Source organism: Sciurus vulgaris (assembly GCF_902686455.1).
Source record: "Sciurus vulgaris genome assembly, chromosome: 7".
Classification (NCBI taxonomy): domain Eukaryota; kingdom Metazoa; phylum Chordata; class Mammalia; order Rodentia; family Sciuridae; genus Sciurus; species Sciurus vulgaris.
Window position 1 is genome coordinate 86779918 of NC_136467.1, and position 18007 is coordinate 86797924.

Sequence of the window (18007 nt, forward strand, 5' to 3'; positions counted from 1 at the left end):
TTATCACTGAAATATACCATGAAAGAATTTGGTAATATAACTGAAAGTAACTTTACTACCAAGGTACTGAAATATTCTATTTTTTAAAGAAAAGTAGGACATATCAGCATATATATATAATAACCATTCATGGAAAAATGCATACTCTAAATTATGCTGAACCCATGTAAGCCAAATAACAAGTTGCACTATTAACAGGTTTCCTTGTATTAAAACCAATACTTTTTAAAGGCTGGGAATGTAGCTCAGTGGCAGAGCACCTGTGTAGCACGCATGAGGCCCTAGGTTTGATTCTCATAGCATCACACACAAAAAAAATAATAATAATAATAATGCTTTAATGATGAACTCTAATTCAAAGGATATTTTTCAAAGCATATCAATATTCTGATATTTTACCACTATATCCATGCTCTAATTTCATCAATATCAAGCTTACCTTTCTTTTCGGTCCGGATTGCTTAAAACATGGAAAAGAAAAAAAATGTAAGAGGCAAGACCTCATTGTTGACATATCATTGTAGCTACATTAACTGTAGTCAATAAGGCAAAACTATAATGTGATCAATTTATTTTAAAGACATTTTATGTATATTAAGTACTATGTTTTAAGTGTTATTCAAGATGTTTTTCAATTATTGTTAATACCCAAAATAATTTAAACAATCTTCTTATATGCTTAACAAGAAGAAAGATGGATATACACAAATGTGAAGAAAATTCTTGAAACAACTTTACCAAACACTTGAAGATACACATTATTTTAGGACGTTTAGGACAGTTATAGAGTCACCAAGAACAGTGACACTTCCTTAAGGTTGCAAAATTTTTAGTTGTTTTATTATCAGGTATGAATATTTGCTTTCAAGTAAGAAAAAAAATGAGGCTGAATCTTTTGCACAAATGTCTTAGAATAAATACTATACATTATTTGGGACACAAGAAAAAAGTCTGAGATTTAAAATCATGCACTCTTATCAGAAGTACTATGCATAAAAACTTCATATTTCTCCATAGTTCCTGGAAGCTCAAAAAAAGCAACTTCACTTAAACCTATAAAATCCTTAATTTAGGGTTGGGGATATAGCTCAGTTGGTAGAGTGCTTGCCTTGCTAAGCACAAGTCCCTGGGTTCAAATCCCCAACACCACAAAAAAAAAAAAAAAATCCTTAATTTAAAATAAGATTCACACCCTGAAATTATTTCTCTTTATTATGAAAACTAAGTGCAAGCAAAGCAGTTTGTAAGATACCCAAATTCCCATACTTATGTTTATGTGGAACACACAAAATAATATAATTCTAGCAAATTATACAGAAAAAATATGGTAACTTATTTGTATACAAACCCTCAAAAGAAAATTTTTTTCAACAAAGAGGAAAAGAATCATGAACTTACATAATACATTTGAAATTTTACTTCTGCTATTTAAAAAATAAATAAAATTAATCTATTTTGGATAAATGACAGAAAAATGAAACAACTTGATCACACTCCTATTAAAATAAGTGAAGTAAAATATGTAAGTTTAAATACAGCCTGTTTGACCCTACATATGGAGTCATATTTCCAGGAAAAGTAAAATAAAAACCAAAAATTAGGCATTAATTCCTAATCTAGTCACTTCCAACTTCACACTGTTGAGCCAAAGTGAGAAGAGTTAAATACTCTCATTTTGTTTTTTTAAACTCACCTGTACACAGGAAAGACTATACAGAATAGAAGCAAAAGAAACCTAGGTTTAAAATTCTTCCCGATAAATCAAGGAAGTTAGGAAGGGAAGAGGAAAAAAACAAACAAAAGAAATATGTATGTATATCCATATATAAAAGAAAAATGGACATGAGAGTATAAGTGTGCATACACGCATGTTCACTTTTCTTATTAGGAAAATAAATTTACTGTGATCTCTAATGTACAAGTCATGGCATTTTACATTCTTGTTGGACTATTTCATACAAAATGGAAATGAAAAATTACCTTAAACTAGTACAGCACTAGTGGTCTTAGAATTTAAAATTAAACAAAACAAAGGAAGGGAAAAAGAGACTGATTAATTCTGGTTTCTAAATTTAGTACTTCAAAAATTCTTTTAAGAGAGTGCTTTCCATTAACAAAATCTTGCTTATTCGAGAAGCCCACTTTCTCATACGAATTATATGCATTTCTTCAAACATTTATTTTCCCCTTACAAGTCTGCTTACCTATCCTTAAAAAAAAAAAAATTTTAAAAAGGTAAATGAAACAAACCCAAATGTGTTGTTTTAGCATGGATGATACAAGTTAGCATAGGGATGGTATAAAGAGTTAGATAAAATTTCTGTATTTCATTTTTCTATACTAATACTGTTCTACATTATTACTATTAGCATATTGAACAATCTATCTTTTAAATATGAATTAATAAACATTTGAAATAGTTAGGTAACTGACTGGAATCTTAATTATCTCCCAAAACTACCTAAATCTGATGTGATAGTTTAACAATCTTCATTCATTCCTTTTTACATGACAAGGTCTGAAAGTACTTATTCCCATATTTTACTAAAAAGTTGCAAATTACTTAGCATACTGATATGAGTCACTTAAAAAGTGAGCCACATAACCCTAAGAAAAATAATCTGTATGTGAATTACAAACAGGAGGCATTTCTTTATCTTTAAATTTCAAATTAAAGAAAAAAATAAATTTAAAAAAAATAAATTTTAGGAGAAGCTATCTTTAAACACCTATGTATTTTCCTCACTTGAGGCTTGACAATTGTGCCAACTACTTGGTGTCAACTATTTTAAGCAAAGTTTTCTTCAAGATTTGAAGATGTGATTCTACCTGGTACACTCAAAAGCACCTGTAATAATACTTCCTCCTTTGTGGCTTTTTCCTTGCTCTATGATGTTATTACACAGACTTTGTATTTATCTACTAAGGCACTTAAGTAACCACTTCTTTGTCTTTCTATCCTCTACTCTAATAATTCTGAGCTTCAAGGGCAAAAACTCTGTTCATATTCATCTTTGAATACTATTTCTTATCTATGCCTGTTATACTGCATAAAATTAGTGTTTTTTAATATTCATCTTTCTTGAAGTAAATTGGAAAAATTCTTAATGACTTGTCTTTGAACCTCAAAAATCTTTTCAATGATAGTCACATTACAGTTGGAATAAGCAATGCTTATTCTTATGCAGAATAAACAAAAGAAAAACATTAAGTAGAATCTGTCCTTCTTATTTGACTTCAAACTTTTATTACTGCTCCTAATCACTCGTCAAATATCTTCATTCAGGATTGTTTCTTTGAATACAAATTAATTCAGGTTCTTGCTGTTTTTGAAGAAACAATATTTTACTAAGTATCAGTTCTTATAAAAATGAATCTAATCATTTACAAAGATGAGCAATGACAGGTATACAAGGTGGAATAGGGGCCAAGATTAAGACTAAAATGGGGGTTGGGGTTGTGACTCAGTGGTAGAATGCTTGCCTAGCACACGAGGCTCTGTTTTCCAACCTCAGTGCCACATAAAAAAACAAATAAGGCTAAAAAAAAAAAAAGATTAATAATAAAATGAAACACAACCCAATTTCCAGGCTATAATTATCTTTCAAACATTCCAATGAAGACATAAGGGAAGGAGAAGAATAGATCACTGTGTAAATAATTCCAAATTAATAAACAGATAATTTCAAAAGCAATAATAATTTAATATTTTAGTTGTAAAATTTAATCACTTAATGTGATTATAAATTTTAAATTAGTATTTCCACTTAGACCACATTTTCATATTGAGAATTTTTAAAATCAATAATAGTTTCTATTAGTATAATCAGTGTGTGAGCATGAGTTTCTTCTTCTTACCTCCCAATTATTCTTTTATCATATTTTCATGTTTTTCCCACATGTAAGGCATGTAAGGAAAGTTATTTGTGTGCCTTGCATTAGGGCGAGTCAATTTTTGGTATGTACAGTAATTTGTCTTCTTAACTGAACTTCTCAAGTATCTTATGTGATATCCTGATAAAACATTTAAGTTTTTTTTTTATCATCATTAAGTACGAGAGAGATTTAAGGTTTTTAAATCTATGAAAACATATATATATATATATATATATATATATAAACAAGGGATCCTAAGGTTCCAGACGCATTTTTTTAAGAGTATCACAGCCTCAACTATCATTTTTAAAAAACAAAGAAGAGACTCTAAAAGGTCTAAAGTCTTTAAATTTTATCAGCTATAAAAGAGTATTTATGAAACTGGGGTTGGCTGAGTGGTAGAGTGCCTGCCTATCATGTGTGAGGCACTAGGTTCAATTCTAAGCACCACATATAAATAATAAAATAAAGGTCGATCAACATCTAAAAGTGTTTTCAAAAAAAGAAGTATTTATAATGCAATACACTATTAAACTGGGAAAGCTTAAGAATTTGAGACAACTGAAAGGGGATGTTAACATTCCAAAAATCGTTCTGAAAAACCTCAAAAGCATTTGCGATACCAGGCTTTCCTCAACTATTGCTTTCATTATTTCAATGTTGAAACAGGACTTTCAAGATCAATAAGACATTTAAAAAATAGCATGATTCAGGGGCTGGGGTTGTGGCTCAGTGGTAGAGTACTTGCCTAGCATATGTGAGGAACTGGGTTCGATTCTCAGCACTGCATATAAATAAATAAAATATAAATTAATTAATAAAATAAAGGTCCGTCAATATAAAAAAATTAGTGTGATTTGCTTTGTTACTATGAAATCTTAAACCTTATAAAGCAATTAAAGTAATAGCTATAGTTTTACTCATCAGAGCTCAACTACCAAACTGAGGACATTTTAGTCAAACACTGTACAGTCAATACCATAACCTTCTTAGAGATACTGGATTGTAATGCAAAACAATGACTTGCATTTTAAAAGTCCCTGTTTATAGAGTATGATTATTCAAAAGCAGAAATAAAATAATCAAATTTCAGATCATGAATTATTTCAGAGCTCTAGCTCTTTTCTCTCCACAATGGAACAAAAACTTCTTTTTAAGTTAAAAAAACCAAAAAACAAAAAACACTCCTGCTAAAGACAGTGGTGTACATATACTAAACAGAATTAGAATCCTTACCTTTGGGCTGCTGTTTTTACTACTGGTATCTGTGCATGAGCATGATGAAAACGTCTACCATGAACTACAGTTCCAGAACATAATGATGCATTTTGTGTATTTTCACTGCAAAATTTAAGAAACAAAAATAATCTGAACAACACACAATTACAATTATACACAAATGACAAAACAAATCCTTTAAAATCTAAGTATACAGAATAAAATCTTAACCATTTAAAAAATTTATAGATAAGCCCAATTGTCCCTTTGGAGTTTTCTACTTCCAAGAGTCTTTGAAATGTTTCCCATACAGTTTAAGGGGGGAAAATAACAAATAGAACACTAGAATGGAAATCAAGAATCCTAAATTCTACTTCTGATTCTGCCACTAAGTTGAATGTTACTTAGCCTTTACAAATTTCAGCTATCTATTTAGAAAGTGGTAAAGTGGAGTGATTTTCAATTCCATTTCTGGGTTGTTATTGATAGCCCAATTCTATCAGTAACAGTGGTTCACTACAACTGCTACAGAATTTGAGTTTTGTATCTGAAAGAGAAATAAGAAATCTTCAAGAGAAAAAAACATTCCGTTGTTGAGATAATCTTAATTAGAATCTCTAAAAAAGACATATGACATCCACCTAACAGTGTTTTCTATTTCTAATATTATCACTGAAATTCTACTAACTATATCAAAATAAATGCATCAGATGACTGCCTATTGAAATGTTTCTTACAATATTTTATTCAGAATCAAGAAAGAACTGCAATCAACCCTACTCCCAAGATTCAAAGCACAGTATCTAAACACTGGGACCATCCTATAGTCTTTGCCAGCTGACAAATTCAAAAGAGAAGGTACAGGGTGGTTTTCTGGTCACAAAGATAATCTGTTTTTGGTGTTAAACCCTTTATGTTTCATGTAGGGTAGTGTGGTGAGGTGCGTATACCTCAATTTCTTATTGTTGCTCAACATGTTAAGTCCAATTGGGTTGCCTTTCAAAGTTTTAAAACTTTCAGCCTTGTTTCGTCTTACATATGTCTTCAAGATGAAATCTCCAGAACTAGTAGCAACAATTTCAGATCGACGATTTAACTGTAAAAAGATCCATAAATATTAAGGTTAATAAACACCATAATATATCAATAACTATTTGAAAACTCACTGGTTACAAAAAATAAGTAAAAATGTATAGTTACTGGAGATATAAGGGGACAGCAATAACAGAAGCATGAACCTGAGAGTAATTCAATTGTAGTATTTTTCCCTGAAGACAATGGTTATTTTTAGGGAAAGGGGACTGTATTTTCTCTTCATGCAAATCTCCCCAAAGATAGTTGAAAAAAATGAGAATAGTGGATCTTAGAATAGTTTTCTCCAGAGAGAAAAAGATGAAATAATTCCTCTGCTTAGCAGGCCTTATTGCTATCCAAAGACAGTACTGCCAAATGTGGCAATCGGTAGTCAATTTAACTTGTGCTTTTTTACTTTAAATGAAAGTTTCTAAATAAACACAAATTTAGATAATGTCTCTATACTTTCATGGGTGCAAATGTTAGCATAAACATATTAATAACAATCACCCTGGGGAAATCATTTTAACAGGATGGACTCCCTTTAGCTCTCATCACAGACACCAACCAACCTTGGTTATAGCCATTGCACAAGACACTTAAAAGCTGCTTTCCAACTATTTATGGCTAAAAGGTCCTAAATTCTCAGTGATAATTTTCCCAAAATAACATTTTAAAAATCATTCTTACGTACTTTAAATTTACTGATTGTTGTTTTTTGACAGGATCTCTTCTACGTTGCCCATGCTAGCCTCCCTGAATAGCTGGGATTATAGGTGAGTGCCACCATACCAACCAGCTTAATTTCTTTCTTTCTTTTTTTTTTTTTTTTTTTTTAGGGGGGGGGGTGGGTTGGTGCCAGGGGCTGAACTCAAAGGCACTTAACCACTGAGCTACATCTCCAGCCCTTTTTATTTTTTATTTTGGGACAAGGTCTCACAAAGTTGCTTAGGCCATCTTTGAACTTGCAATCCTCTTGCCTCAGCCTCTCAAGATACTGGGATTAAAGGTGTGTGCCACTGCACCAACTTAATTATATATATATATATATATATATATATATATATTTTTTTTTTTTTTTGGTGGTGCTAGGGATTAAACCCAGGGCTTTGTGCATGCGAGTCAAGCACTCTACCAACTGAGCTACATCCCCAGCCCCTTAATTTCATTTTTGAAACAATCTTTTATTTTCTCTTTTGCACTTCTGCAAGAAAATATGAGATAGTATCTTGATTTTTTTTCCCTCAAGTATTTCTACAGAAACCCACAGTACCTCAAGAAGTATCTCTTGTAAAAAGTCCTAGCTACGGGGTAGCTATAGATAACCCAAAGTCCACCATCAGAGCAAGATGATCTATATAAGTAAAATTCTTCATTTTCCAATTTTGTTGCCTATACATTGCTTATAGATTACGTAACTTCAGTCAACAATAAAACAACCAGTAATTTTATATATCTCATAAAAAATTCTTTATTGTATTGTCAAATTCCCTTAGAAAAAAGTTTCCTACCATCTGTCATACTTGGAATAGAGCACCAAGAAAAAAAGAAATCACCTTAAAATCAGAGAATGTAAATTTGTAGAGGCTTTCTTACTACACAATTACAAAATTACAGGATGCAGGTCCAACTGCCTGGAAATTCATAATTGCTGAATTAATTAAATCACTACACATAAACTATTTTAGATACCTGCCACATTTAACTTTTCCTAAAAGTTTTTATTTTCTATCACTTTATCTGCACTCCTAATTTGGTAATCTATTTCAAAATATTGGGGAGAAAATAAGGCATAAAGAAGCAAAACAGAGTCATTTATGGCTGATTATCTTATAAATTAGAGCATTCCTGTTAACAAAATTAAAATGATATATGCGGCCAAGTGTGGTAGCATTTACCTATATCCTAGTTACTCAAGAGAATGAGGCAGGAAGATCACAAATTAGGCCAGCCTGGGCAATTTAACAAGGCCCTGTCTCAAAATAAAAATTAAAAGCCAGGCACAGTGATGCATAAGTGTAATCCCAGCAGATTGGAAGGCTGAGGCAGGAGGATCACAAGTTCAAAGTCAGCCTCAGCAACTTCATGAGGCACTGTCTCAAAGTAAAAAATTTAAAGGGATGGGGATGTAGCTGAGTGGTAGAGCAACCCTGGGTTTAAAGCCCAGTACTGCTAAAAAAAAAAAAAAAAAAAAAAAAAAAAAAAAATATATATATATATATATATATATATATATATATATAAGAGCAAGAGCAAACAGATAAAACAGATGGATTAGGACAAAACAATTACATTTCTAGAAAACCAACTAAAACACGGGCCTCGATGAGGTCAGTTATGCAACTACAAATAAAGAAAAACAAATTTATAAAGATTCAATAACTGCATTTAATAATGTTAACAAAATGTAGCTATTAGGGAAGATTGCTAGTGCCATGCATTATATGAATTATATAGTTTCATATAAAATTTCACAAAACCCTATAAAGGGGACAGTTGTCAAAAGACTTAGAATCTGATATTCTGTCTGATTAAGTACTATAAAATACACTAGCCATCCAAAGAAGCTATTTATTTCCCTAAACTGAATATCAACCTATAGAATACATTTAATCAGTATAAACAGCACAGAGGTCTGCAAACTTTTTCTGTAAAGGGCCAGAGAGTAAATATTTTAGGCTTCATTGGTCATGCAGTCACTGCTACATCGACTGAACTCTGTCTAAATATACAAATCTTTTGTTATAACACGAAAGTAGTCAGAGACAAAACCTAAATGAGCATGGCTACTTTACAGTAAAATTTTATTTTATGGAAACCAATTTCATTTTTATGTACTTACTTATTATGAAATAGTATTCATTTTATTTTAAGCATTTAAAAACGTAAAAACCATTCTAGTTTACACACCAAGTTACAGGCCATATTCATCTCACTGCCAATCCCTGAATGATAACATTAATCATTGTATTAACTACAGAGCATAAACAAGTACTAGAAAATAAGTTCCACAAGAAAAATAAATTTGTCTGTTTGCTAGCACCTAGAACATTGTGTTCAAAATATATTTACCGTATAATGAATATTTTATTGGAACTACTAAATGTGCAAAAATCATCACATAGTCAATTTAAGGAGAGAACAGATGTACAGAAGTGTAATACATAATATTTTCAGATAATAAAAGAACCTAAAAGATATTAAAAGATTAAAAATGTTTAAAAACATTTAAATCCCAACAATGAATTAAAAACTTATACAGGAAAGAAAGCACTAGATGCCAAGGGGAAAAACACAATTTTGAAAAAGAACCAATGTAAGTTCTACAAATGATATCAGTGAAATGTAAAAAAAGAAAAGAGGCTGAGCAAAGTGATGCCTGCTATCATCCCTGCTACTTTTTGGAAGCTGAGACAGGAGGATTGCAAAATCAAGGCCAGCTTTGGCAAATTAGGGACAGACATCCTGTCTAAAAATAAAAAATGAAAAAAGGGCTGGAGCTATAGCTCTAGATTCAATTCTCAGTAGCTTGGGAAAAAAAGGAAAAAGAAATAAAGAAAATGAAAGAAATCAATGGGCAGATTAAGCAGATTAGAGAGAGCAGAAGAGTTAGTGATTTGGAAGATAGAACCAAGGATATTACACAGAATATGAAACAGTGATGCTTTCTTGTTGATCATCTTTTTTTAAAACATAAAACACAGGATAAAGAATATGAAAAAAATAATGGTCTGCCATGTCTATTATAAGTCCCCAAAAGAACAATATAGAAAAGCAATATTCATGGAGATAATAGCTAAAATTTAAGATGTGAGTTTTTTTTATAGAGGACCAGTGAAACTACACAAGCCCAAAGGCAAAGAGACGATTATTCTGTTAAATTTAAAAAAAAAAAAAAAATATCAAGAGACTGTGAAAAAATAAAAGGTTTCTCCTAATTCCATCAGAAGTACAATCTTTCTTCAATAGAGAAAACAGCTACTTTGGTTTAAAGTAAGGATCCATATAAACCTACTTACTAAAATCTAGGGATATGTAAACTCCTGGGATACACAACAACTTTCTAAAGAATAAACAGTCATGGATAGGTTTAAGGAAATCAACTTCTAAATCTCAATCTCCAGTTTTACATTTCCTTAAAACTGAGTTACTCTAAAAATCATCTGTAGAAAGATATGATATAATAGCTCTTTCCCATCTCCCCTTTCACAATAGCCTGTTTTTCCACTTTACAAAATCAAGATATAATTCTCTATTGTATTAGAGTCTAAAAAAAAAAAAACATCTCTACAAGGAACAAATTAAAATACTGGGGTATCTGAAATCTCTTTTGGTGTGTTATTTTTAATGGTAGGATGTTGGACTTTCCTTGTTTTAAATATACTTTTTGTCAAAGGTCTTTGAAGAATGAGTTAGAAACTGGGTATTTTAGGCCAAGGCAGGATTTTTTGAGTTACTGCAAAACAGAAAAGCAAAAGTGAAGAAAATATGCATTTACTGACTTCCTGTCTTCAGAAAAACATTGCTCCTTGGGAAAAATCAAGGGAAGAGAATTCAAAGACGACATGGTTTAAAAAAATATTTTTTTTAAAGACTGAAATCTGTTGTGCCTTATCACAATCAGGTAACAAATTCAACTCAAAACCAATGCTGTATTTTTAGAATTTCGAAGTGAAACAATTATGGTGAAGATGCAAATTTACATTTATAAATTTACATTTATAAACGGAATATATAAATGAAGTAAAAAAATGACAACAGACTTTTATAGATAAAAGAATGGTGTGACTATGTAAACTGGTCTTGTCAAGTAATTTTTTAAAATTTTCTAAAATTGTCAATGGACCTTTATTTTATTTATTTATATGCAGTGCTGAGAATCGAACCCAGTGCCCCTCACACATCCTTCGCAAGTGCTCTACCACTGAGCTATAATCCCAGTCTCTTGTAAATAATTTTATGTAGATATTTTTCATGAACTAAACATGTGATCTCAATGTTTTGAGAAAATACAAAACCCACAAAATATAAAATATTTTACAAAAAGTATTGGCCAAACCACAGTAAGCACTGCATCCCCAAACTGGGAATGTAGCTCAGTGACAGAGAATTTGCTAACCTGCAAGGGTCCCTGGGCTCATTCCCCAGATTATTAAAATAAGAGAGAGAGAGAGAGAGATAAATAAACAAAGGTAAAATTAGTAAGATTTCAGTTTTTCTAGTTATTTCTTAGCGTGCCTGGGTTTTAAAAAAGGGGGTGGGGGTGGGGACTAGAAGTAACATTTATTAGCCACTCAAATCTTGATGAAAACTTTGCCCAAAATTTGGAAAGCCAATTACTCTCATAACTAGATTACAAATTATTTTTGCTTTAAATGTTCAATTTCTGTCATTTTTGGTATTTAATTCAAAAGGAAAGAGCTGAGTGACAGTCTGTAACAAACTTCTATATTTAACTATTTACAGTATGATCAGAATTTCTCAGCACTTTAGTCTAAAGTTTTCTAAAAAAAACTGCTCTACCTCCATTATGCACAACTATAATACACCAATTTTTTAAAAAATGGAAAGAAATAAACAGAGAAAAACAAAAAACAAAAATTGCTCCAGAAGGTCTGATTTAACAATACTGATTCATGGGCAAAGCAAATACATGAATAAAAAAGGAAAATACAATCCCATCAATTTAAGAGATACTTTGTAATATTATTTTAACTAATCAACTTAATAATTATAAATCTACAGTATTTTTGACTTAAATGGTATAATTATGACTCAATTCTATTAGAAAATTTACAACCTTTCAGTGACAGCAACTCTCCTTAATATTACTTTTACTTAATATTTCAGTGAATGAATATTATTTTTATTAATGTATAATAGCATAATTAGGATTATAGATATGCACCACTATATTGGCTGGTATATGTATTTTATAACAGATGATAGTATCAAATTAGAATTATCTTTAGTAATCACTGGATATATCCATGTGATAGTCAAGTTTTACTTTAAAATATTACAATTCCTAAAAATTCACAATAAAAGCATATTATATACATTTCAAAAAAATGATGAGAAATTTGCAAGCAGGAAAAAACATAGAGCTGGGAGTAGTCGCACACACCCCTAATTCCAGTTATGGGAGAGACTGAGACAGAAGAATGACAAGTTCAAGCCCAGACTAGGCAACTTAGTGACTGTCCCAAAATACAAAATAAAAAGGTCTAGGGCTATAGCTCAGTGTTAGAGCACTGTGGGTTCAATCCCCAGTACTCCAAGGGGTAGGGTGGGAAGACCAAGTTCTATAAACAATAACATAAAGCAACTTCTACTTTTCCCTATAAATGTCTTTCTTTCTTTCTTTTTTTTTTTTTTTTGATCTACATTTTAGGGAAATTAGTTGTTTAAAAGTTAGAAAAACCTACAGTTTGCAAAATCTACAGTGTGCAAAACCCGATAGTTTTTCAGTGTAAATAACTCTTTCTTATAGAGCTGGGGATTAAATCCTGGACCTTGCATATGCTAGGCAAGCACTCCACCAATGAGCTATATCCCTCACTCTGGAAAAATGTAAATTTAAAAGTTTCCAAAATACTATTAAAGTGTAAGTACAGGAAGTGTGAAGAAGGCATTATGCTAAATTGGCAAAAAGTTTGACCATATACTATGCAAGGCTATGGGATACAGAAACTCTCACACAATGCCAATGAGAATATCAAATATTAACTCCTATGAACAAAGTATTTGGCAACAGCTATAAAAACCACATGTAAATTCACCCTCTGAAATAAACACTACAGTTCTAGGAATCTATCCCATAAATACATGACATAGAAAAAATATATGTGTAAAAGTCAGTATTAAAGCTCTGTGTATAATAGCAAAAAGTCTGAGGAATATGTTTTTTTTATTAATATGGGACTAACTGAATATCTATAGTATATCCATCCCGTGTAGTAGTAGTATTATAGCAAAAAAAGGAATGATAAAGATCTCTTTACTGTGACCTATAGAATATACTATTAAGTAAAAATATCAAGAGGCCAAACCAGGGGGATTGTTCTCCAAGGGTGTTATATGTTTATATTTGAAATAATAATGATGATGATAAAAATAATAATAGAAGGCTAAACCAGGTAATTTTAAAAGCAGATTAACCGTAGAGGACAGAAATGGATACGGGGAGTTAGGACAAAATCTACACATTTGGAATATAATTTCTTTTGAAAATGTGATGCTGGAACCATGTAAGTTTTTTTTTTACATAACTATAAAATAAATCAAAATGAAAATAAAAAATTCTTTAAAATTGTAAGTAGAAAAAATAAACAAAAAGAACTTTCTGTTCATTTGATAGAATTACCAACCAATAAATGACTTCAAAACAATAGTTTAACCATATACTTCTAGCAGGATATACCTAGAGTGCCACCAAAAAGAAAGAAATAAAACTATTCTTAAATAATTTTATTAGTAATTATGTTGCTATTACTAATGTGAAACTTTTATATTTCTAAAATGGGACAAAGCAAATAAGTAATTAAATCAACATCATCAGGAATCAAAACACTAATCAAAAAATCCATAAAAGATAAAAGACTAATAAATTTGATGATATAAGAAAATACATTTTTTTCCAAGGCAGCAACTACCACAAGCAAAGAAAGAAAATAAATAAATAAAAAATCATGGTAGAGAAACTTATTAAAACACAGCTACATAAGGCATAAAGATATTCTTGTCAATGATGGATTGCATATATGATGGTGCTCCCCATAAGATTATAAGGGAGTTGAAAAATTCCCTATAGTCTAGTGACAGCACAGCTGTAATAAAGTGTTTATGATAATAATGATGTAAATAAACCAACTATGCTTACAGCTGAAATAAAAGTATAGCACATACAATTATGTACAGTAGATAATGTCTGACAATAAACAACTGTTATTGGCTTATATATTTACTATACTATATTTTTTATCATTACTTTACAGCATACTCCTAAAGTTTTCTGTATACTATGTTACACTGGCAGCAACCTCATACATCTCCTGTATATTGTGTCTCTTGACAGCACTGAGGACAAGTTGAGTTCTATAACACCTATGTTTGTGTTTAAGCATGTTCCATAATGTTCACATGAAGAAACTGTTTAATTACTACAGATCTCAGAATGTGTCACTAAACAAGGTAGGACTATATTAACAATTGGTATCACATCAATGGATGAATTTCTCCAAAACACTGCATTTCATGAAAGCTAAGAAACCACTATAAAATGCACCATTAGAATATGTAGTATTCTGCAAAAAAAATTTCTATTAAACTAGCCTATGCTGCTATAAGATGCATTTAAATTTGAGAGAAGTTAAAATATGGAAATAATATGTCTTAGACAATATAAACAAAATTCTTAATAATATTCTAAAGACTAGATAGAAAAGTTGGCAAAGAATACTAAGTGATGATTAATAAAAAATGGATTACTCAAATGTAAAGGTGTTCAACTTCTTTCACAATAAAAGAAATGAAAATTAAGAAGCTATTTTTTATTGGCAAAGATTAAAAGGTTGATAACACTGTGAGACAGTATGGGGAAACAGACACTTTTAGACACTGCCACCTAAGCATAAAGGAGGCATGCCAAAATTAGAAATAAACCTGTCCTAGGCTGGGGATGTAGCTCAATAGTAGAGCACTTGGTAAAAGCAAGGCCTTGGATTAATTCCCAGCAACACAAAACAAAAAAAAAAAACAGAGAAAGAAAGAAAGAAAAAAGAAAAGAAAGAGACAGGGAGAGAGAGAGAGAAAAAGAAAAGAAAAAGAGAAAAAGCAGCAGGTATGGGGGGGGCACCACACACGCACACACACACACAAAACCAGAAATATACCTGCTCTGAGACAGCAGCTCTACTTACAGGAATTTATCCTACAGATGTGCTTGCATGTGTGCAAAATAACCCATACAGAAGGCTATTTTATTCAACATTATTTTAAGAAATAAAGGGCTGGGGAGATAGCTCAGTTGGTAGAGTGCTTGCCTTGCAAGCACAAGGCCCTGGGTTCAATCCCCAGCACCGCAAAAAAAAAAAAAAAAAAAAAAAAAAAAGAAATAAAAAAATTTAAGCCTGTAATAACTGTATATATCCAACAGTGTGATGATATGTGTTAATAACATATACCATACAATGGAATACAATGTATCCAGGGAAGAGACTGAGGGTGCTTTTTATAAACTCTCACAGATTGTCTCCAGATTAAATTAAAGCAAGATCAAAAAAACTATGTACAATATCTTCTCAACTGTGTAAGTAAATAGAGTAGAAATATATATATTTATAATGCATAACATATTTTGCTATTGTTTGGATAAGTGTTCCCCAAAGGCTCATATTTTAAAGGTTTAGACACAGTCTGTAGTGGTACTGGGAGATGGTAAATTATTTAAGAGACAGGACCTAGTGGAAGGAAGTTAGGTTGTGGGGGTATGCCCTTGGGGGGGAAAAAAAAAAATACAAAGGGATTCTAGTCTCTTTCTCTCTCACTGCTTCTCAGATGCCATAAAGATAGCAGCTTCCTTTACTCTCCATTCCTGCTACAATGTATTAAGCAGCCTATGGCCCAGAGCAACAGGGCTAAGCAATCATGGTGTAAATCCTCCAAAATTGTGAGCCTAAATAAACCTTTTCCCTTACACTGTTGATTATCTCAGGTATTTTGTTACTGTAATAAAAAGGTGACCAATGCATATTTCCACAGGGATGAACAAGAAACTAAGAATATTATTTGCCTAGGGAGTGAGAAGTGGAGGTGTGGAGCTCACCAAAAAAAAAAAAAAAAAAAAAAAAAAAAAAAACCACCCAAACTTTTAAAATAACAACTTTTAGTATAACTTAAAAGAAATTTAAAAGCAACACTTGCCTTTTTTCCTTTTGAGGTTTCAGAATCCTCATCTTCTTCTACACTGAGTAGATTTGCCCCACTACATAGAAAATAAGGGGGAAAAAACCTTAAGTAACAAATACTATTCATACATTAAATTAAATTAAAAAGGTTTATCATCTATGCTCACCTAATCCAGAGAATCATAAAATTTTTCCATAAAGGACCACATAGTAAAATATTTTAGACTTTGCAGGCTGTATGGGTTCTGTAGCAACTACTCATCTTTGCCACTACAGTATGAAAATAAGTCATAAACTACATATGTGGCTGGGTACCAATAAAATTATTAACAAAATCAGATAACAGGCAAGATTGAAACCACAGGCCATGAACTGCTGATTCCTACCATAAATGAACAGAAAATCTTGCTCTTTTTTAAACAATGAATTTTATATATTCTCATTCATATATTCTTTTTCCTTTCTGTCTTGGATTGACATTTAGGGAATAAGAATAAGAAACAAAATGCAGAGGAAGAAACATACTGTCAAAGGAAGAAAAAAAAAACAGCTAATGAAAAAAATTAATTTCAATGGTTCTGCCGCAGTGAAATATTTATACTTTCACCACTCCTGGAAATATCAACCCTCCATTGAGAATCACTGGCCTGAGATTTGAAAAGATCAAACCAATACATAATATAATCAAAAAGCTAAAGCCTCTGAGGACCATGATGAACCAGAGTACAATTCATAAATTAAATGCATAGTACAGCACTTTAAAAGACTTTTTTAAAAATCACATAACCATGGCAAATCTTCCGACAAAAAACAAACAAAAAAAATTAAACACATTTTTTAAGACAATTCTGCTCAACTATTTATAACAAAAATCCTTGTTATTTTTAATGAAAGTGAAAAAAATGTTTTGCTTCATTACTTTTATATATATATACTCTACCTTCTGGGGGTGTGGGGGTACCAGGGATTGAATCCAGGGGCATCTAACCACTGAGCCACATCCCCAGCCCTTTTTATTTCTTATTTTGAGATAGGTGTCACCAAGTTGCTAAAACTGGTTTCAAATTTGAGATCCTCCTGCCTCAGCCTCCCCAGTTGCTGGGATTATAGGTATGTGCCACTATGCCCGGCTGTATTTTAACTTTTTAAATGCTAAAACCCAAAATGTTTGAAAGGCAGTGTAGTTTCTCTTCAGATTAATTTCAAATTTAGTTGTATTTTTTCAAAACTATGTAAATATTAAATGTAAGAAAAAAATTTAAATTGAAAATTAATCAGAAGACAAAACAAAACAAAACCATAAAAACTGACTTTAAGAAACTTACCAGTTCAAAGCTCTTCTTCAAATATAACTTCAAGGCACATAAAGGGGTAATGGTGAACAGAGCTATTTCTTAGAAGTAAAGCACTTAAAATATTTAACCAATAATTTTTGTGTCAAGATTTCTAAAAAATTTTTATAGTTTTGGTAGAACTTTGTGTGTATACTCGTGTGTATCTGAATTTATTTATTTAATCAGTGGGAAACAAGGTCAATAAAATCAAGAAATGAAAACAATATCAAATGTGCAATACAAATCTCATGACTTGCAAAAAGTACTATTAAAACTAAAATTTTAAAACATTTTATCTATTTTGGTACTGGGGATAGAACCCAGGGATGCTTAAACACTGAGCAACATCCCCAGCCCCATTTTTTAGTATTTTATTTAGAGACAGGGTCTCACTAAATTGCTTAGGGCCTCACTAAGTTGCTGAGGCTGTCTTTGTGATCATCCTATCTCAGTCTCCCAAACCACTGTAAGCCACTGTGGTTACAGGCATGAGCCACCAGGCCTGGCATAACTTAAAATCTTTACACAGCATTTATTCCAAGTGTGCTAATAAAGTATAATGGACACTCTACATAAACTTCTGCCTGTAAATATCTG

General features: G+C 31.4%; 1 protein-coding gene across 12 annotated transcripts in view; it reads right to left on the bottom strand.

Annotated features, from left to right (window-relative positions):
• The window catches only part of SENP6 (SUMO specific peptidase 6), a 102379-nt gene that overhangs the window by 68073 nt on the left and 16299 nt on the right, over window positions 1-18007 (bottom strand). For 5 of the 12 annotated variants that reach the window (XR_013765125.1, XR_013765126.1, XM_079147462.1 and 2 more), the window contains exons 3-7: window positions 16093-16153; window positions 6045-6190; window positions 5113-5217; window positions 4625-4660; window positions 440-460 (exon numbers count right to left, since the gene is read on the bottom strand). The exons of 1 other annotated variant lie outside the window; for it this stretch is intronic. Coding sequence is in view for 8 of the 11 variants with exons in the window: in XM_079147462.1 (XP_079003588.1) it covers window positions 440-460; window positions 4625-4660; window positions 5113-5217; window positions 6045-6190; window positions 16093-16153 (369 nt within the window). In the remaining 3 variants the exon portion in view is untranslated. Of the gene's footprint in view, window positions 1-439; window positions 461-4624; window positions 4661-5112; window positions 5218-6044; window positions 6191-16092; window positions 16154-18007 lie in introns of those variants that run through there. 6 more of the 12 variants (XM_079147463.1, XM_079147464.1, XM_079147459.1 and 3 more) reach the window with 5 other exon arrangements.